Source organism: Miniopterus schreibersii (assembly GCF_964146895.1).
Source record: "Miniopterus schreibersii genome assembly, chromosome: 14".
NCBI lineage: Eukaryota > Metazoa > Chordata > Mammalia > Chiroptera > Miniopteridae > Miniopterus > Miniopterus schreibersii.
Window position 1 is genome coordinate 42,444,800 of NC_138114.1, and position 21,721 is coordinate 42,466,520.

General features: G+C 45.6%; 1 protein-coding gene across 1 annotated transcript in view; it reads left to right on the plus strand.

Annotated features, from left to right (window-relative positions):
* Positions 1–21,721, plus strand: part of SORCS3 (sortilin related VPS10 domain containing receptor 3) — a 449,042-nt gene that overhangs the window by 136,674 nt on the left and 290,647 nt on the right. Inside the window, exon 2 of the mRNA XM_081158097.1 lies at positions 5,575–5,642. Within this exon, the coding sequence (XP_081014223.1) occupies positions 5,575–5,642 (68 nt within the window). The remainder of the gene's footprint in view (positions 1–5,574; positions 5,643–21,721) is intronic.

Below are 21,721 nucleotides of genomic sequence, written 5' to 3' on the forward strand. Positions count from 1 at the left end.
CAGTCTCATAAAATGGCAGCTCTATGCTTCCAGTTGCTTAGTCCTGAACTCCCAGGGTAATTCTTGACTATTTTCTTTCATTCACACCCCATGTCCACTGTGTCAGCAAATCTTCCTGGCTCTCCCTTCAAAATATATTCACACCGTGCCCCTTTTCCTGCCCACTGCTATTTGCCCTGATCTAACCCACACCATGTTTCACCTGGATGATTAAAAGAGGGTCCCAATTCTCTTTTGTTCCCTTACTGCCTTTCTCAACACAGCAACCAGTGTGATCCAGTGAAAACGTGATCCAGTAAAATCCTCCAGCAACTTCCCATCTCAAGAGCCAGAGTCTTTCCATGGTTCACAAGTTTGAGCAAGATCTAAGCCTCCTGGTGCTTCCCTGACCTCCTCTCCCCTCTCGGCTCCAGCCTCCTTGGCCTCCTTGCTGTTTCTTGAATATCCCAGCACACTCCTGCCTCAGGGTCTTTGCATCCGCCGCTTCCTCTGCCTGTAACGTTCATTACCCAGATGACTTAATCCCTCACCTCACTCAGGATTCTGCGAGGACTTTCCTGGGCTCCTTATTTATTGCAGTAGCCTGCACACCCCTGACCACCCCTGTACATTAGCACTTAGTTTTCTCCTTCTGTTTACTCCCCCCCATAGCACTTACCATCATCTGACTCCTCTGCCATTTACCTACTTATCTCCCCTCCAGAATATACATTTTATGAGGGGCAAAGAAGCTGGTTTGTTTTTGTCACTGTTGACTCCGCAGCACTTGGCAAAAAGGAAGCCTTCCATACATATTTGGTTAGTGAGTAAACAAAACAAAAAAAATTGAGGACTCGAAATTGGATGACACAGTGGACAGCAATACCTTTCAGAAGACTTAGGGTACATCTTGTTATGTGTGTGATAAGGAAGGATCCAAGGGTCGTGCTGAGGTTGATCTTGAGCCAGACTTGATGATATGCCCTTTGAAAACCTGGGAAGGGAGACAACGGATTTGTGCAATTCTGTGCATGATATATGACAAAGCTGGTATCTCCTATACTGTTTCCTTCACCTCTCAACTAGACTGTAAGCTCCCAGTGGGCAGGGAGCACCGTTTATGTTACTCTGAATTTGACACACGCCCAGCACGGTCCCGGATACCCAGCTGGTGGCCGATGGCCGTGGACTGGGGATCGGTTGGGCTGTGCGCTACAAACGTTGAATTTCTGCTCCCTGCGGGAACGCTCTGGAGGGGGGAGGAGGACCCCGGAGTTCAGACTCCGCTGAGACTGAAAAATACACTCTCGTGGGCCATCCCTGAGGAGTGTGTCTTAGCGTCCTTGTTAAGTCACCCTTGTCCACTGCTTCAGGTGAAGAGCCACTGTCCCTATTCCAATTGGCTGGACACAGAGAGCTCTCAGGTAGGGGCAGGAATGAGGTGGCAAGAAGTGAGGGGGAAGTGGAGGGGGGACAGGCAGAGAACCCCATGGATTTAAAGGCACCAAGATTTCGGGAGGTTTGAGGAACTAAAGTCGTTTTCTTTCAGAGTAAAATTTTACAGACATTGAAGGTCCTCGCTTCACCCAGTGTGCTCATGGTGAGAGCATCCTGGTGACTCCTGAATGCGCAGACTATGCATTATCCTCCCGAGGACGGCATCCCTGGGCCTCCCGCCCTCCTTCCGGAGCTGAGAGCAGGACCCGCGAACACCCCGTCTGATCGGCAGCCCCCTGTTGCCATGGGGTCTAGAATGACGGGTGTGCTTTACAAGGAGCTTCCAGACTCTGAATTCCCCCTTTCCCTCCCACCAAAGGAGGATTACAGGGAACCCTGTCTCCAGAAGAATCATTATGCTAATAACTCCTATTTGCATAGAACAGCTTACAAGGCAGGTCAGAGTCCTTTATTTGACTTGAATCAACAACCCTGTGTGGCTGGCAGGGGGAGGTGTGTCATTGTCCCAATTTTAGGAAATCGGAGCAGATTCTGACCGTGTCAGTTGCTCAGGCTCGCTCAGCAGCAGGTGGTGGGATTGGGTTCAGAGCGCAGCCCTCTGGTGGCAGGGCTCCGTGTCCCCCATGCTGCCACCCGAGTCCCACCCGGAAGGCACAGCTGGACCCCATGGGCTGAGTGAATTCAGGAGGATTCTCGGTGGAACAGACACTGCACGGTCTTTGCAGCTCTGAGTGTCGGTGCCTCCTCTCACTTGGGAAGTGGGTGGGAAGGGTGTAGAAAGCGCCCTCAGCCCCGGCATCACTCACCCCGGCCCTGTCAGCGACTGGCACCCCTTAGTTCAAATGCAGAGAATGCTGGAAGGCAGCGGGTTCGGGAAGGCTGCACGTTTCACGAGGACAGGAACCATTTCTCTGTGGCCCTTTATCACCAAGACTCTTCCGCTGTGCTGAGAATAAGGCAGGAGGAGGTAAATGAAAGGGGGGGATGACAAGAAAAGACCTTAGTTCCGGCGACGTGTGTGTCTAAGGGTCAGGCGGTTAGCAGGAGGCGGGCCTGAGCATCTGGGGGCAGCGCAAGACACTAGATGTCGGGGACAAGAAAATTGGAGGCAGATGACCATCAAAGACCCAACCAATTGAGTTTGTGAGAGGCCAGCCATGTCCCTTTTTGTCACCTTATTATATTAGTCCCTTATTATAATATGGTCCCTTAATATATGTCATTTATTATATATAATGTGTATGCTATAATATACACAGCAAGTCTCTTGTTAGAAATATAATATAATCCCTCTTTGTCACCACCCTCTTTATTCTTATAAAACTTTTCATTAGTGGACCACAAGTTGGGCTTTCTCCATCCTTCCTGCACGATTCCACTGCTCTTTTTACCTTCTTTCCCGTGGAAGGAAGAAGGAAGGAAAGCTGGCTCTGTTTCTTGCTAGTTGATACCTTTGGGGAAATTTGCTTTGCTCTCAGGACTCAGTTTCCTTATCTGTAAAATAGGGATATTGTATAACACTTACTCAGTCTCAAAAATTTGTTGTGAGGATTGAGAAGCATCCAGTGTAGTGTTGAGCACATAGTAGGGGCTCAATTAATGTCTTCTCCCCAGTTCTTTGAATCTGAGTGTTCACTCTCCTCTGGGGACCTCTCCTGGAGGGGAGGGGAGTCAGGCTTTCTTATGGGCCCTCCAACTTTCCTGCGTGTCACATCCAGTCACCAGCGATTCCTGAGGCAACTCGCATTTTCTCTTTCTATCCCGAGTACTTTCCCAGCAGCCTCCTAATCAAGAAAGTGCATGAATTCAGAGGCAGAATTGAACCTATGTCCCATGAAGGCAGAAATAATGTTCATGAAGGTTTGGAAGGGTGTGTTTGTCTGGATCCTTCAAGAAGCAGATACCCAGAGGAGATGAGATACACAGAAAGATATTAGGGACAGACAAGGTGGAGGGAGGGAGGGGAAAGGAGAGTCTCTTGTTCCCAACATTCCCTGGATTTACTTTTTTCACTGGACTTACTACGTGGTGTCATAAACATCTGTTTATGCATTGGGTCCAAGCCACTGGGGAAGGAGACTGATAGAATGAGAACAGCTCTAGATTCATAGAAGGGTTTTCCAGACCCAGTCACTTGTGAGAAGCCCTAGTAATTAAGTGGAATTCTTAACCCCCAACATCTCTTTCTTCTCTCTATGTGGACTTCGCACTTTTTGGAGATTGTTTAATGTCCCTACAGTCCTGATGTTGGGAGAAAATGAAGTGTTCTGACTTTCTCCAGTAGTGCTCTAGATGGGTGTCCTGACCTATTTCCAGAAGAGCATAGTTTTGAATCTGTTTGTCCAGAAGTTGAGATGGCTTCCACATAGCCACCTGTGCTTTCACACATTGACTGTGGGAGTGACTTTGTAGGAAAAATAAGGTAAAATAAAGGGAAGAAGTCTGTTGCATGTATGTGTGTGTGTGTGTATTAATTCAACAAAACAGGAATTATCTGGCACATTGCTAGGCATTTGGTTGGGAAGGTTGTGGACAAGTCCCTTGCCTTTATTAGCCCCTGGATTTAATGAGTGAGGAAACATCATGAATGGGAGAGGCGAGGACCACTGAGGGACTGTGGAGAGCAGTTCTTTGCATGGGAGTCACACCTTGCTGTTGTGCTCTGCTCATAGGATAGGTGGCTTGGTAGATTCTACTGTTCTACAAAGAGCCATGCCATTGATGTTCTCGGCTTGGCTGTTTCTTGCCAACCCTCCACTCCCCAGCACAGGACTCAATCAGAGAGCACACCCATGAGCCCTCCAGTAATGGCCCTGCAGAAAAGTTGAATGTCCCAAAGCAACTTTGCCATGGACTCTCTTTGACCTATAATAGGTCACATCCTTGCCTCTAATTATTTTCTTAGTTTATATAAAAGAAATGGAAATGGAGCTGACCCACCCCATGGGGCGCTGGAAGAGAACAGATATCAAAGTGAATGTTTTGTTGTCAAATGCCATAAAAATGTTCAATATAATGGCTGATTATTTTTTCTTTCATCTTAAATGGATACCTAGAATGGGAAAGCCCCATCTTGGTAGCAGAAATTCATTATCTCAGAAAGAGTCTAATGGCTGCTGTGCAAATGAACTGGAGGAATTTAAATTGTGGAATGGGAAAGAGCTGAGAAAAGTGAAATGAGTTGTGCATTAAATTTAGATAAACACAATTACGTGTAACTGGATTATCACACGTGTAGGCAGACCCTCTATATTAGGCACCTGCGTTGTGATTAAAATCGATTCAGGTGCATGCACTCAGCATTCTTGTAGGTAGGTATGGAGCTGTGCCTAAGCCACTGTCCAGGCTCGTGAGTGGCAGGCAGGGAGATGTTTTATATCCAAGTCCCCAGGTGGAGAAGTTAAAGGGCATAGGGCCAGACTGACCAGCCCAAGACCATCTCAGCAAACTGTTAACAGGCAGCTCTAGTTCTCTGACAGGTACAGCTTCCTTCTGGGCCTTGTAATTTCAGCTGGAGTCAGGAGATTGGTCCCTGAGTCCAATGGAGTCCATGACCTGCTTACTCCATGGTGGGGACAGATGCTTCATGATAGGCAACATGTGGCATCAGAGAATGTTGGGGACTGGACCTGCCTGTCATTCAAGTATTTATGGTCCTAGTGATGGTAACACAAAATCTTTTGAACCCCTCAGTAGACAGAATGAGGCCCAGTTCCTTCTACTCTTTTAGCCCAAGTCTGCAAGTCAGAGTCATGTGCAGATCAAAAGCAGCCCGTCCTCTGATCTCTGGGTGGCCTTACTGGTGAACAGAGCCAGCCAGCCAGCCATGCCTGACCTTGAAGGACAGATGTGGAGAAACAACTGTCAATTCCCAGTTAATTCCCGTTGGCATGTTTTTATTTCAAATGCAAATAATCTTCAGGATTAAAATAAATGCCACCAGTTATGGAGATGCATTAAATTAACACGTTTTCCCCCTTGCTTGATCCTATAATGGCTGTCAGCTCAGCGGATAGCTACTAAGCCCTCCTCTGGGTGATTTGCGATGCCCTGTATATTGCTACAAAAACTAAAGTAAGCTTCCTTTCTCTCCCCCTTCTGTTCCCCTCCTCTGCCCTCCTCCGCACCCCCTCGCAGGTTATACTCATCCTGACGAAGCTGTATGACTTCAACCTGGGGAGCGTGACTGAGAGTTCACTTTGGAGGTGAGTGACTTCGAGATTCTTAAGGGGCTACTTGGCTCAGCTTACGTGAGAAATGCCAGCTAAGGAGCTGGGACGCCTGTTTTGGAAGGAGCAGGAGGTGGTCTCCCTCCTGGAGCCCTCTTTAAAGTCCTGGGTGGAACTGATGGCCCACCCCTGTGAACTGCCTTAGGCCTCTGCTTATCTCTTTTGGGGCTGGTCACACATTCTCTTGGGCAGTGTTGTCACTTCTGTGTTCTGGTAGCGTCTCATGCTCTCTGACAAACCTGGGTGTGGTTGAGGAGATGGGGAGGGTTCCTGACACAAGGAGAGCCCGTGGGTAAGGGATCTGCTGTAGGAGGGATGCTTGCCCTGAGTGTGACTGTTTTTGTCCTGTGCACCTGTGAGATGCTGTGGTTTTTGAGAAGCCTGCATTTATGGGAAAAGACTGACGTGGGAATCAGGACTGTTTAATGACTTCCACGAGCCCTAGCTTTTGTGGGCTCCTTCCTCTATAAAATAATATTAAAAGCTATATTTTATGAGTCCGTTGGTATAAAGACAAATGTGTTAAAACATTTTTTTCTACCTAAAATTTTACTTTTTGTTTTGACTTTAAAAGAATGAAAGCATCTGTGCCCATTGTGTGCACGGGATAAATCAGCCCTGATGGGGTGCTGGGCACCTGGGGCAGGGGGAAGATGCATGTGGCTGGGTCAGGGCTTGCATGCAGCCACGAGCCTGGGACTTTCTCTGGATAGGGGACGGCTGCACACTCAGCCTTCCAGAGGCCTCCTCCCTCCCCACATACACACACTCCACTCACAGCCACATGGCCTGTGGTCACACGGGATGATGCAGGTTTCATCAGCCACTGCGAGTCAGCATTTCCCACTCCGTGCTTATGCGTATTCTGTCCATGGGACTCAAGAGGCTGTGTGTGTATCCCATTTACTTCGTCCTTTGTAAATACTGGAAGGGATGCAGTCATCATCCCAGAGCCCTGTCCTGAGGGCTTCCTGGGGCACTGGAGCAGAGGGCTCCGGGGTGTGAGTATCTGCACACCTTCCTGCTTTGTTTGCAGAGGACCAGCCAGGGCCTCTCCCCCAGGGAGTTGGAGCAGTCACAGCATCTATTAAATATTTAGGGGTTAATTGCTCAGATCGACAGAGGCCTGCCTCCATTTGCACGGGACGTCCAAAACCTAATTTCGCTGCTCATTGAAAATTGGCAGAGGTATAAGTAACCAGGGTGCTTGTAATATATGCAAGCATGCCTATCTCCACTCACTCGGGACTCCCGGGGAATCAGAGCCTCGGACACCTTCCCCTCAGGCCCAGTCACGGTGATACTGTGCTGACCCTTTAAGCCGTCTCCCCTGCTGTTTGCTTGGTGCAGATAACGGAACAACACACATGTGGTGTGACCTTTCAGGGATTTGAAAAGCTGGTGGATACTGTGGGCTTTCCTTTTGGATAAATGTTATATAGGAATGTTTGTTAATTTTTAAAAAGATATTTATTGATTTTAGAGAGAGAGAGACATCGATTTATTGTTCCACTTATTTATGCATTCATTGGTTGATTCTTTTATGTGCCCTGACCAGGGATTGAACCTGTAACCTTGGCGTATAGGGTGGACGCTCTAACCAGCTGAGCTACTGGGCCAGGGCTAGGAATGTATTTTTGTGTTGTGTTTCAGAAGGTTCATGAGTCTGATAAAGCCCAGCTTAGGAACCTGGATAGTATGACTGAGGAAAGAAACTGCTCCTAAACGTTGTGGGAATTTTCCAAGTTGCTGGGGCCTCTTTTAACTTTTTATGTCTTCCCCCTCAGCCCCTAAAGATCTGTGTCTCCCACCCTCTTTTCTATACTGACGATGATGCGTTTTACAGTTAGAGCCTAGAGCACTATGATCTTCCTTAGTAATACAGTATGCAGAGAAAAGAAATAAATTAAACATGCACCCTTCTGGTTTCATGATTTGGCCCAACATGCTTAACCAAGTTGCAATTGAATTTGGTGACTCTTCAATCTTCTGTGTAACAGAGAAGCCTGGAGCAGTGGCTGTCATGACAAGATGACACTCCCTGTCAGGTTACAGTGTGATAGAATTATTTGCCTCAATGGATTAATAATTCAGAGGCTGTCTACTTCTAAATAGACAAGACTGTTCGAAAGCATTCAGCAATGTAGCAGTATCATGTGCCCTGGTGACATTCTTTCTGGCACTCCTTGGTGCTATTTATGAGAGGTGGTTAAAGTATTTTCTCCACCAACAGAAGGATGGCTGCGTAAATTGGCCATTAGCACAACTGTCTGTTGGCTTCTCTTAGGCAAATAACATTTTACATATAGGATTTCAAGCTTAGAGAATTAGTGAGGTTCGGGGCTGAGTTTGTAAAAAGAACCAGGGTTTCACTTTCAGGGTATTTTCAGCCCATAGAGTGTCAAGCTGAGAGGCTGCCCATCAGTCCAGGGTGATATTGGGCCGCAACTCTATTAGATTTGGTGGAAGCCTGACTCATGGAGAAGTGGCGAGTCAAGCTGAGGAGACTCAGCATCAGTCAGTTAATTCTCAGCAAAATATTCAAGTGAAGGCTCTGGGTTCAAGTTCATACTTTTCCACTTAGCCACAGAGTGACCTTGAGCAAGCGTCTTTGCCTCTCTGTGCCTCCATTTCCTTGTCTGTGCAATGAGGAGTCTACTAGCATCTACCGCATAGAGTGGTTATGATATTTCAGAGACATAACATACGTTAATTTCCTAGAAAAGGGCCTGGCATGCGGTGGGGCATACTCAGGAGAACTACTCATCGCCATGTAACCCGCCTGTGATCGAGCAGCTTCTCTGCTCTAGTTCCTTTACCTAATCTACCTTGTTCTGTCTTTACAAACTTGAGAGTTGGTTTATCACTGGCCCCATTTTATAGATGAAAACAGTGAGCGTTTCAGAGGTTAAATGACTTGTCCCATGTTATACAGCTAACAAGTGGTGGGAAGGGGATGGGGGATCCAGGCCGAAGGTCGTAAGTCTGAGAGCAGGGACCCTCCCTGGCTCCCCATCTTGGACTCTTTCCAGTGTTCCTTGTCCTCCTAAATGGAAACTCTGAAGCTGGATAGACATAACCCTTTACTTCAAGTCTCCTCCATCTCCACTGAAAATATGCCATTATTACCTGGTGTGCAGGCATCATAGACTCAAAGGCAGGGCCATGCTCTCCCTCATTTCGGTGACACCAGCATGTGGCATGTGCTGACGTCACCATCTTCATGCTCGTCTGCAAACACAGGTGTGCGTATCTCTGCCTCATTTGTTGACATGCCTGGGCCTCAATCTGGGAGCAAGAGTGTCTCTTTTCTCTGGAAGTGGAAGATATGATGAGGCCAATTATTCCGCCACCTGAGGTTTTTGGGTCCTTAGTTTTGAACATAAGTCACTGTTGGGATTTATGCTTCTGATTGGCTAATCGCTTCTGGGACTCAGTCTATGTGTCTTAAACACTGACACTTGGACTGATAAACACATTACTCTTCCTTCAAAAAAAGAAATAGTTTAAGGAACTAATTTCTGGAGAGAGGAGCTAGCAAGCAACTGTCCAGCTTCCATCTGTCCATCCCCAGCACTACTCTAGCAAAGGTCCCTGAGAAGTCAGTTTATGATCGGGACTTTCCCTGTGGATTTCCTATTGGATTAGGGATCGTCACAGACTAAATGCACTTGCAGTTGTGGAGGCAGAAGAGGAACCAGGGCTCCTCTGCGATGGGTAGTCTCCCTCCATCGCCATCTTGCCTGGGTCTTCTCTCCCCTCCTGTCTTGCTCCGTTTCACCCCCAGCCTAGCAGCAGGGAAGACCTTCTGCCCTTTGATGAGCCCCCGCGCTTAGCCATTCATTCCCCTGTATGCCTGGCCTCGGGCCTGCAGTGCAAGGGGACTTCAGAGCGAGGGGTTCCTGGCCAGGGTATTTATGGAGTGTGGCATTTCCCAGGCACATCCTCCTGGACACCTTCCCTGACCCTCCTCTGCTCTCTGCTAATGTCAATCCCTACAGTGTGTTGTGATTTGTTCCCAGCCTGGGACCCTCTCAAGAGCAGGGGACATGTGCCTTTCTGATTTCTGTGTCTACAAAGCCTATCCCTTGGGCGACACTAAATAAGGGCTTGAGAACTGAGCTGTCCTTCCAGTAGCCCCAAACTGATCCCAGCCAAGCCCCGCCTTGCCCTGTCGCTTTCCCTGTATTGAGTTGTCTCATCCTCCTGCCACTGGGGAATCCTGTGACTTTTCATCTGCTTTGCAAGCTGTTGTCTGGATCATTTATTTCCTCCCCTAATTGTTCTGTCAGTGACCTTTCTGGGGAATGCTGTATTTTTTTCTAAACAGGAATTGGAGACCTTTTGGATTTATTAATTTTTTGTTTGCCAAGAAAACCCTGATAATAATTGCTGAGACTTCCCAGAAGTTATTAGTTTACAAATTTTAATGACACTCATGATTTATTTATGTGCTTCCCTCCCTCTCCAGCTGCTCACCCCAATTCCTTGGTGGAATTCCTGCTGAATCTGAGTGAATTAATGGAAACAAAACAGCAGATTGGAATGACATTTTTTTTCCTAGGCTGTTAATTAAAAGCTGCCCATCCTATTCGTTAGTCTTGTCGTATGTGAGGTCCCGGAGGCTGGGCTGATGCAGGCTGGGAAATCCTCCCTCTACAACGAGGGCCTTTTTCTATTTGCGTTCAGTGGTCATAAATCTGGCGTGAATTCCTGCACGGGTCCGCGAGCATTCAATTGAACAGATATTAATGGAGCATCCGTATGTGAGCAGCCCTGTGCTCACTGCTGGGGACTCAGAATAAGCACGTCCTGATTACTATCCTCAAGGTGTGTTTAGTTTGGCCGACAGATGAGATTACTGTATGTAGGAAGCAGCATCCGACATAGGCAAGAGTGTCTATTTATAAACAAAGTACAGGGCATTCTTCGATGAGTGGCCCTACTGTGGAAATACTCGTATTTATTATTACCATCCCACCTCATTCTATAAAGGAGGCAAAGCAATTGCAGGAATAGACAGAGAACTGATCCATGTGCACACATATTTTGTTTTGCTATTTAATAAAAAACATCTTGTTTTTCCAGTAGGATGTGAAACGCCTAAGAGAAAGCACTGTTTCATATGCTAGTAGTTTCCATAGGTTTCAGGAACATGCGGTAACAGATGGGACTGAGTAAGTGGAGTGATTAAAGGAGTGGTTCTGGATTCAAACTGTCTGGATGGGAATCCCGGGTCTACTGGCTGCATTACCTCAAGCAATGTTTTAATCTGCCTAAACTCCATGCACTTATCCATATAATGGGATGACATTGAGACCTCTCACGAGGCTTCTCAAGGATTCAGTGAGATGATGCATGGAATGCAAAATGCCAGAAATCCAGTTATTGCTTAAGATAATAATTAGTATTTGTTCATAAGCCCATTTCCTCCTAGCCCAGCAGCTTCCTCCAGGCTCCAGATGACAGCTGTGCTGATATCTTTAGGAGGGTGGGGTGCAGGACACATCTAGAATCTGAAGCACAGACTGCTGGAAACGATGCATTTCTATTGAGAGAACATTCTGGAACCTTCTCCTTTAGACACTTATCCATGGTTGGCAAAAGGGGAATGTTAATATATTTTTTGATTTTCCTACACCAGATGAAGATAATGATGATTCTGGGTACAGGAAGCAAAGCACAATCTGATTTAAGTTCCCCTAATATAGTGCCCAATTAACTCATTCATTACTGGTGATTTTACTTTCAATGCAACTATTAGGGGATCTTAGCCCATCGAAGAGTTTTGTTACCTCTCAAGTAATTAACCTGGAAGGCAGAGTGGGGTCATGCGTGGTTCTGAAACTTGGCGTATCCTAAGAATTACTTGTGGAATGTGTTAAAAAATCTAGATTCCTGGGTCCTACCCAAGAGATTCCAGTTTAGTAAGGCTGGGTGTTAGGCTGTATCTCCTCAAAAGCTCCCCTGTGGGTTCTTAACTTCAGGTAGGATTGGGAACCACAGAGCTCAGAGAAAGTTGGCTTCTAAGCCCATCTCCGTTGCTAATGAGTTGGATTACTCATGCCATCCTTCTGTTTCCTCATAAAAAAAAAAAAAAATTAGATGAAATATTCTCTCAAGTCTCTTTCAGCTCCAGGTCCGCAGACTCTACCGGCTTGGCAAGTCAAACAGGCAGTATGCGCGTTAGGATTTGTGATGCCCAATAGATAGCAGCCCCACTCCTGAGCACAGCCACCCTCCCTAAAAAATCAGTGTCAACAGCATGGACACGCTCTGCTGCTCCCTGATGGATAGTGGCGGTGGGCAGTGTTAGCCAGAACACCTGCCCTAACTACTTAATTTAAATTCATTAAGGATAGGGAGCGTCATTCCCTCTACGAAAGTCTTTGTTCTGAAAAATTGAATGAGAAAGGAGTTTGCCCCAACTATTGAGCCCTCAGCCATCTCACTTGAAGGACACAGAGAAGCAGATCTGGATTACAGATTTAATGCCTTCATATTTATTATGGGGGAAGGGGGTTCATGACCTAGTGTTTTCTCTGCCACTTAGGGAGGCCCCAGACGTGTGTACATCTTGGTTTTTGTCCAGTCGCTGAGAGAATGTAACACTCTTGTGTGGATCATGCCTCTTGATTATTTTATATGGTTTTTTCTTTCCTCCAAATGCAGCACCCTTTTATCACAATCATAAATTACCCCATCATGTGGAGAAGGGGTGTGAAATCCTGCCTACCCCTTTCCAAAGCCTGAGCTCCCTCTCATTTGCACAGCAGTAGATTCATCAGCCTTCTAATGAGGTTAATAAGTCAACAGGATCAGACAGTCCTTCTAAAATAACATTTATAAATGGATGCATTCCCCTGCCCTCTAAGGTAAGCCTTAATTTATTTCCCTGCCAGATGTCCATGTGTGTAAAACCGTGCTAGGTGAGCCTTTGGAATGTGGTTTGAAGCAACCCCCCCCCCCAAAATAACGGGGAAATTTTCATTTCACACAGAGCCTATCTATTTCCAAGTTTATAGGAGAGTAGAGTTTTACACACCCCATTCCTGCTTATATATAGAACAACTATAAAGATTAGGTAGTCAAGCTTTCATAGTTACTTTCTCATCATTTGGTGGCCAATTACCTTATTGGACATAGACTGTAAATGTCTTTAGGAGGCTTCTGGCAGCTTCCCCACAAAGACCGCTGCCCTAGACAGTATCAGAGGAGCAATAAACTGGTAAAAGGCCTCTTCTCTCTGTCGCATGTCTGTGAGGCTCTTTTTAGGAGTCACTGAGCTAACAAAGGAAGCATTTTACACCTTGTTGTTTCTAAATGCTTTGTGCTTAAGATAAAGCTAAAGTCAAGTCTTAAAATGCAATACATAGAGTTTATCTTATAAAATATCTCCCTTTCATTGGTACTAATGTCTGAAATTGGTATCATATTTGTAGCCATTGTCCACATGAACACATGTCCATCTCATATTTCTGGGAGGAGTGTAAGTCTTTTATAATTGAATATTACATTCTGTAGATGGATAAACAAAGGTTTTGAATGGGTTGGTGGTCAATGATTTCAGATCTGGGGCCCAGATCTAGGTCTCCTGATTCTCAGCAGCCCTATGCTCTTGCTGTTACATTGGTAATCCCTCTTTCCTGGACTTCCTAGCTTGGCAACCATTCATATTTCATAAGACGCTTATGTCTAAGGGGCTACTTTGGGGGCTAGGAATGAGTTTCCTTGGATATTTGTCTAAGTGATTTTTAATTCTGGTAGGTTATGAGAATCAACTTGGAAATATAAGAAAAGCCAGTTTCCTGAGCCTTATCCCAAATCTACTGAATCAATTTCTGGGATCAAGATCTAGGAACTTAGATCTTTAAAGAACTCCTCACTTGATTCTGATGTAAGCACTGATCTAAGAGACTTCATGGCCATCTCTGCTTCTGAAAAGTCCATGAAAACTTGTTTTGGAGAATCTTTCCCCCAGCATAGCACATTTTCCTTTTACCCAATTTCCATCTGTGGCTGGCTCAGAATGATAGGCACAAATTCATTCATGCAAAAATCCATAGTCGCACCCTTATCTTTATAAATGACAACCATAAAGGTTAATAATTGGAATGAGCTCTGGAACTTACTAATTAGTTCACATTCTGTCAGCATCAAGCTTGTTTAATTGGGCAATTAACATTGATTTTAGAGACTGGTGACACAAGAGAGTGGTTATAGGTGCTGCTTTCCATGGAGTTGTGCCTGAGACAAACCCCATGAGGGATGAGTTGGCCACTGGGAATCTAGGCTTCCTGGGGTATCAGAGAGCATAACCAATGCAGAATGGTTTCCAGATGACTTTTGAGGGCTTTATATTCATAATTTTTGGTTACAGCAAACAGAAACCATACTAACTTAGGCAAGATATAGGATTTGTTGGAAGAATACTGTGATGGCTCATCATTTGGAGGAAAAGAGAATGATGAAACCCTAGGTGGGAATGCAGACTTGATGCAGCCACTATGGAAAGCAGTATGGAGTTTCTTCAAAAAATTAAAAATTAAAGTGCCATTTGATCCAGTGATCCCATTTCTAGGAATATATCCTAAGAAACCAGAAACATTGATGAAAAAGAACTCATGCATCCCCATGTTCATAGCAGTGTAATTTACAATAGCTGAGATCTGGAAACAGCCCAAGTGCCCATCAGTAGATGAGTGGATAAAAAATCTGTGGGACATTTACACCATGGAATACTATGCAGCTATAAAAAAGAAGGATCTTTTATCCTTTGGGACAGCATGGAGGGAACTGAAGGGTATTATGCTAAGTGAAATAAGCCAGTCAGAGAAAGACAAGTACCACATGATCTCACTTATATGTGGAATATAATAAACAAAGTAAACTGATGAATAAAATAGATCCAGAGACATAGAAGCATGGAACAGACTTAGCGATCTCAGAGGGAGGGTGGGGAGGGGGTAGTGTGTGGGGAGAGATTAATCAAAGAACTTATATGTCTATAAGCATAACCCATGGACACAGACATTGGTATGGGCAAGGGGATACATCCTGTGGTGTCTTGTCAGGATGTATCCCCCTTTTAAACAGTTTTGGTTTTACTTCGGGGACAATAGGAGACAAAAACTCGTGGACATGGACAACAGTGTGGTGATTGCTGGGGATGGGTGGGAAGGAGGGTGGGTGGAGGTGGAAGGGGCGTAGAGGGGGCAAATGGTGATGGGGAAAAATAAAAAAATAAAGCAGGCATCTATGGTAAAAAGTACCATGCCATCATTTCATGAAGGGGCATGCCGTCATTTAATGAAATTTTGAAAGATTTATTATTATTGAACGTTAATTTTTTATTACTTATTTTGTATTATTGTGAATGGGACACCCTCTGACACCCCATTTAATGGTCTACTTGAAATTCCTCATATGCGGTTTTAAAAAAAAAATGCATTTTGTATGTTTATCTGTTGGTGACTTGCTTTCCTTATCATTTTGTACACGTTTTTAAAATACAATATACAAAGAGAAAACGTTGTTGAATCTGTTGCCAATATTTCCCTCATCCTGTTTTTTCCTGTTATCATAGCTTGTTTTCATAAAGGAGTTTTACATTTTGTAAATAATCAAATCTGCTCATCTTTATTTAGAAAAATCACGTTCCTTCCTAGTTTTATTTGTTAGGATTGTAGTGCTCTCACCTTTTTAATCTGCTCTAATGCAGCAGCAAATCCATCTCTTAGATGGGAAATGTGTGATAAAAATTGTTGAATGAGCCATGGCATTCACTTGGGGAAACATCTGCTTGCTTTGCGATCAATTATTGAATTCTTTCCCACACCATACAAAGTAGGTACTATGATCCTTTCCTTTGTTCAGATGCGGAAACTGAGATTTTAATAAAATGAATAATGTGCTGAAGTTTGCGCAGGTAGATTTGGCCTCTTAACCCCCATGGGCAGACTCATGACTTATTCATAACCCTGGAATTTCTCAGCTGGAAGCCTTGCATGGTGTCTTGGGTGGCCTCCACCTGTCACTCCAGAGCTGGAAACTTTGCAGATGGGGACAGAGAAAATGCCTCCGGAGAGTGGCTCTAGCCAGGCTTCTGCCTCCCTTTCCAACACCCCTGCCTTTATTAACGTCACTTCTCTTTCTGGACTTCCCTCTTCTCTCCTCCTACTCACTTTTAGGACATATGTTCTACCTTCTTCCAGAGTCCTCCTTGAGCACCCTACCCAGCACCCTCTCTCTTTTCTCTTTGAGTCCCATAGAATCTGCTTTTCTACCCACCCATCCGCTACATGGTCTTACCACATGTGGCTTCTCAAGATCACCCACAGCATCAGGCTGCATGCTTTGGGCATCACATGTGCTCATTAAATGTCTTTTGGGTAGACAGAGGAGCAGGATCCACCTGAGTTCCCTTTACCCTGACATTGGGAGGCAGTGGGAAGCCTGGCTGGGTCTAGCAGCCTCAGGTCCTGCGAGCACTCCTGGTGCCAGGCAGCCACCTACGGACGCTTGGTTCTTGGTGCCCCTTGTGCTCCTGTGACCAGCTCTGCAGTGGGGCTGTGTTTTCTGCTCCGTAGCATGTCCTCTGTCACAGTTAGATGGTCTAGGGTGGGGTAAATGTTTATTTTGGAAGTACGGCATGTTTGGGAAGCCCGCCAGCCAATAACTGAGAACCGCACACAGAAAATGCCACAGTTCTCGAAATTCTCTGGCTGTTTTGAGACAGTTGCTAGATTGTTTATCAGGGTTGACAAAAGGAACATTTCCAAGAGATTGAGGGGTAAGTAGTGGAAATATATACCTGGGGGCAGTTATCATAACTGTTAGCATATATTGAATGGCTGCTGTGTGCCAGCAGTAGGTACTTTTCAATATTATCCGTAACCTATACATCCCAACGGCAAGACGTTTAGAGAGGTCCAGGGTATAGTACGATCTGAGCGGGATGCTTCATGGGCATGGGGATGGTGCATGGCTTCCTGGCTTTGCTCTCTTGCCCAGAGATGTCGGGAATTATTAAATATTTATAAAAACCTTAACATAATAATAAAAAACACTTTAAAAATATTTTCCTTTGCAAGGAATCCATAGGAGTGTGTGTGTGTGAGCTTAGTGTTACTGCAGCTACAGCCCCGGGGCCACCCCAGGATCACTAGATGAATGTAATCACAGGGGGGTCTGTCTAGGCTTGGACATCTCAGGAAACCTCTGGCACCACATTTTCAAGCACATTGACACCAAAGCCACAATCGGTCCTTTCAGGGTCCAGCTCACTCACGCCGCCAGTGCACCCCTCAAGTGGTGCCTTGTAGTAAGCTTCGAAAAGTTTGTCCATAAGGATCTCACTGGGTGTTACTCTCTTTCTTTTGTGGCCCTTTGGTGTGCGATGATGGGGGTGTGAGCCAATGCGTGCTGGCCTAGGGGCGCCCACACCTTTGCATCAGGGAGATCTCTGGATCTGTCCTCACGCCCCTTGTTGTCCACTATTAAAGCATCAGTGATAAGGTGAACGCACCAAGTTTATATGGACCTATAAGAGCGAATAACGGGGCAATAATGCATGTGCCCCAAATTGCCAAAGGCATACTGGTGTTCTTTCAGGCTCTTTAGAACACACCAGACTTTTTCCTGTCTGGGGATTTCACACCCATCTGGAATATTCTCATTCTTCCTACCTCCCCCTTTCACCTGCTCCAACCACATTTTTTTTCACAAGCTTAGTTCCTTTTTTGACCTTTATTTCTTCAATCTAAGCATCTCTTCTCCAGAGAGGTGTTACCTGGTCATCCTGCCTAAGACAGGTTTCCAGGCTGGCCTGCAACAGCACTAAGTATTGTCCAACTCACAGTCATTTCATTTTATGTCTCCTGTAGGGCTTGTTCCTCTCTTTTCACTACTGTCCCATCTTCCCCACTAAACGTAGACTTACTGAGAGCAAGGATCATGTTTGTGTCATAGAACATGCTTTCTCACCACCAGGCACTGTGCTTGGCATGTAATAGGAGCCAGAGATGTGATGGAAGCAGCAGGCAGGTAGGCAGGCAGGGACCCACAGACAGAAGCCAGGGCAGGCAGGTGGGCATGAGAGTTCCACTTCCCTGGATGGCAGTTCTTGACCTAACCCCTGTAGGTCTCTTCTTTTAATAAGTTCTCCTGGATTGCTGCTCTTTCATGCTGGGAGAAACGCATATCAACAAGCCTTCCCTACAGGTTGTAGAGAGAAGGGAAGTGAGGCTCAGAGAAGGGAAAGGACTTGCTCCGTTTCACTTGGTGATGACTAGAGTTTGGACTAAAACTAAAGCAGCAGGCTTTCAGAAAGAGGGGCGGGCATCCCTGGAAGGTCCTGGGAGTCCAGTCTTCAGGGATTTGTGACTAAACCCTTAGCTTTTTGGAGGAACAATAGAAGAAGTGGCACACTTAAGACATGAAGGTGAGCAAATGCTGGGCTTTCACCCAGCAGAAAGCTGTGAGCCTGTAAAAGCCTTTCTCCCAGAGGGACCTTGAAAGAACATTGCTTTTTTCGTTCCCCTGAAGCAAAGCTACAAGCTGAGAACAATGCCCCTGACAATGCAAGTGAGGCTCTGCCTCGGAACAGGCTCGGTGGAAGCCAGGCTCATCTTTGCCTTCTTTGCAGGGCCGCACGTCAGGGATGCAGACAGACTGGCTGTTGTGCTTCAGTCCTTGGTCACAAGTCCTAATGGGAGGGAGATGCCTGGGGATCGGACAATGGTTCTCTGTTCACTTTCCACATGCATGAGCTTGTGGTTGGTGCCTCATATTATCCCTGGAATTTGAAAAGCAAGGGAGTAAGGACATACACTGAAAATACAGCTAAACAGTGAATGGTGAGTTAGAAAAAAAGGTCTGGTAGGGAAAAGGGACACAATTGTATTGCTTCTTTTTGAGGAAATGAGCTGAAGTTTGATTTAATTCTCAGAGTCGGGTGCTTGAGGCGTAGAGGCCTGCGCAGGAAGAAGTGGGCATGGATTCAGGCCAGGGAGAGAGGGGTTTATGTAGCAGAAGCTAATGACCAGCATGGTAGAAAATAAGAAGGATGCATACGTAAAATATGGACAAATATATGTATTTCTGGAAAACAAATTGTCTAATTATGTTGACTTTTTTTAAGGGTAGACTTATTGGATTTATTGATCTAGGAATTCTTTAGACTAACCAGAGTTGGGAGCGTTTAGTCAGGGCCATCGGTAATTGTTATGTTTATACCTTGAGTCCTTGAAGTTAAATCAATCTGGGTGCTTTGTTGGGCTGTGGGAAAGAATAATTTTGGTGCTTAGAGAAACCTGAACTTGCATGCTGGATGCCTCAGTTACTCACTGTAAAACCATGGAGAGATTGCATAACCTCTTTCTCCGCACGTTAGTGTCCTCATCTGGAAAATGGGAACACAGTTTACTTCCGAAGGTCAATGTGGGCATTAATTGACATAATCTAGAAATACCTGCTATATGTGGGGGTTCACTCCAAATTTTCCTCTCAATGATTTGGGAAAGGGGCCCCAAATGCTTGTGGAGCTCAGATTTTCTGAATCACCATTTCCCAACTTTTTTGTCTCAAATTTCTTTTGGAGTATCTCAACATGTGGCCATGCCACTATTTTTTTTTTTTCTGTATGCTTTAATAAGAACAGGAAGAGTTCGGGTTTAGGAGGGATTTGTTGGGTTGCCTAGAGCCACTGGACTCCATTCTTAGAAGAGCTTTTGCAGCCTTGTTTAATGCCATTCAGCACCTGATTTCCTGGAAGCCTACTGTGTGGGAGACTCATGCGAGGCAATGGGGGCTTCAGGCTGGGGATGGGGGCTGGGGAAGGTAGATCATGTCCCTCCTCCCATGGAGCAGGCAGAATAGGGAAGACAACAAGTAGTAGGAAGGGAAACAATGGACTAAGTGACAACTGAATATAGTGAGTGCCACAGGGTGGTGTCATGCGCACTAGGTTGGCATGGGAGAGAAGGGGTGAGGGGTACTTTTATTGGAGGGTCAGAGGTGACCTCACCTAGGAGCAGGGCTGAGATTAGTGTGAGGCAGGTGAGATGTCCAGGGTGCAGTACTTAAGGAGGCACTCGCTCTTAGGGTCCTACACGGGCCTCCTTAAATGAGTTCTTAACACCCTGCCTAGGACCTGTGCAAGTCCCAGCCTTGCCTTGGAGGTGACATTTGAGCCAGGCCTTGAAAGAGCTGCCTGGTCATCAGCTAAACAAGTGGGTGAAGACTGCGTTTGCTGTGGCTCATTTCAGTGTGGTTCGAAGATAGCCATGTAAATCCTGTAATTGCCAAAATTGACCCATCAATGTTAAAGACCCCTTTTAAGTAGATCATTTTCTCCCGTTTACATAGCCATCAAATGCAGCCCTAATGAGGGGTGGCATTCATCTTGTTTTACAGCCCTGGGCTTCTCTGTTCTCATTAGCACTAGGGAATCTGGCTCTGCGTGGTTCTTAGCAACATGTGACCCCCTCCTTGCTTTGTATGTTCATATACAGTTGTTGTTTTAATTGCTAAGGAGCCTCGTGGCTCAGCCCTAGTGCTTCCATCGTTTTCTTCTTTACTCTGACTTCCAAATGCTTTGGGGGTTTGTTTTCTGACTGAGGGAGAATATCTTGGCTGCCTTCTTGGGCAAATGTCTCTTTATAAATAACATGTGCAACTGCAGACCATTAAATAAAAGCATATCAACGATGTTAATACATTATTGAGAAATGCAACATTGCAAAGTTCCAAAATTATTAGCAAAGTGCTCACTCCTGAGCGATGTATGAAGTATCACTCTTTCTAATGTGGTCCAAAGGGGTGCTGTCCGGAAAGAATCACAGTTGCAAAGCTGCCTTCTCATGGGACTGACCGCCTCTCACACTTCATGTGGTTTGCAAGGGATGCTCACTCGAGTCTTTTGCTTTAGAGAGAGGCCACCATCGTCTAGCAGGTCCACAGCCGTGACATCCCGGCCAGGCTCTGCCCAACCAGTCCAGAGATATTGCCCCCGGCTCTGCTTTCCTGTTGGCACCTCTCAGATGGACACCTCTAGGGACTGCTCACCCACCTCTTCTCAAACCAAAAGCAGAACACACCATGCACCACGTTTGAATTTCCTGGATTAAATCTTGGAACTCAGTTGGAATATCAGGAGGGGTGATCGCCGCACATATTTTATAATGCTGACTGTGTGGGTTCTCTTGTTGGCTCCATCATTATTGGCTGTGGATCATTTGCCATTATTGTGCCTCAGTGTCCTCATCTGCAGAATGGACATATGAGGCTGGCATCCAACACATAGAGCTGTTGTGTGGAACAAACAAATTGATACACGGAAAGTTCACAGAACATTGCCTGACATATAAGAGCTCTCGTAATACCCTTGATTGTTGTTGTTATTATTATCATTATTTCTATCATTATATCACAAAGCTGATGCATATTCTAAATGTCAACAATTCTTAAAGAATGGTGGAATTTTACCTTATTTCTATTTTTCTGATGAAACATGTAAACAAAAGCACACAATTGAAATAATATATATTTTTCATCATTGGCCCTAGAAACTGTTCTTCTTGGCCAATCTAAATCCTCAAGAGAGAGAAATTATGAGCCTCCTTTAGTCAGTGGCCATGAATGGGCATCATTCATTTATTCATCCACACAGGCTTTTATTCAAAAAGCACCTCCTGAGCCCCGCCCTATGCCAGGCTCTATGCCAGCCCTTTGACGAAACTGCTCATTGCTGTATTTCATCAATATTTTTGTTCTTGTTAAAAACTACCATATTACTTCAAAGAAAGATAACACCTAAAACTGCCACCGGCTCCCGCCCCCTCCATGTGCGAGGAGGTTTTGAGAGAGACTTTTGACAGGGCTCCTGGGGAGAGTGCGAGGGTCCAGGCTGCCTTGGGCCTGAGGAGAGCACAGGGGTGAGGAGAAATCACAGTGGGCGAAGCAGCCCTGCAAGCTCATGGGTGGCCTGTGTGCTTGAGGATATGAATAGACAGAGAGGAAACGAGCCGGTGGTGGCCAGAGGGGCCAGAGGAGAA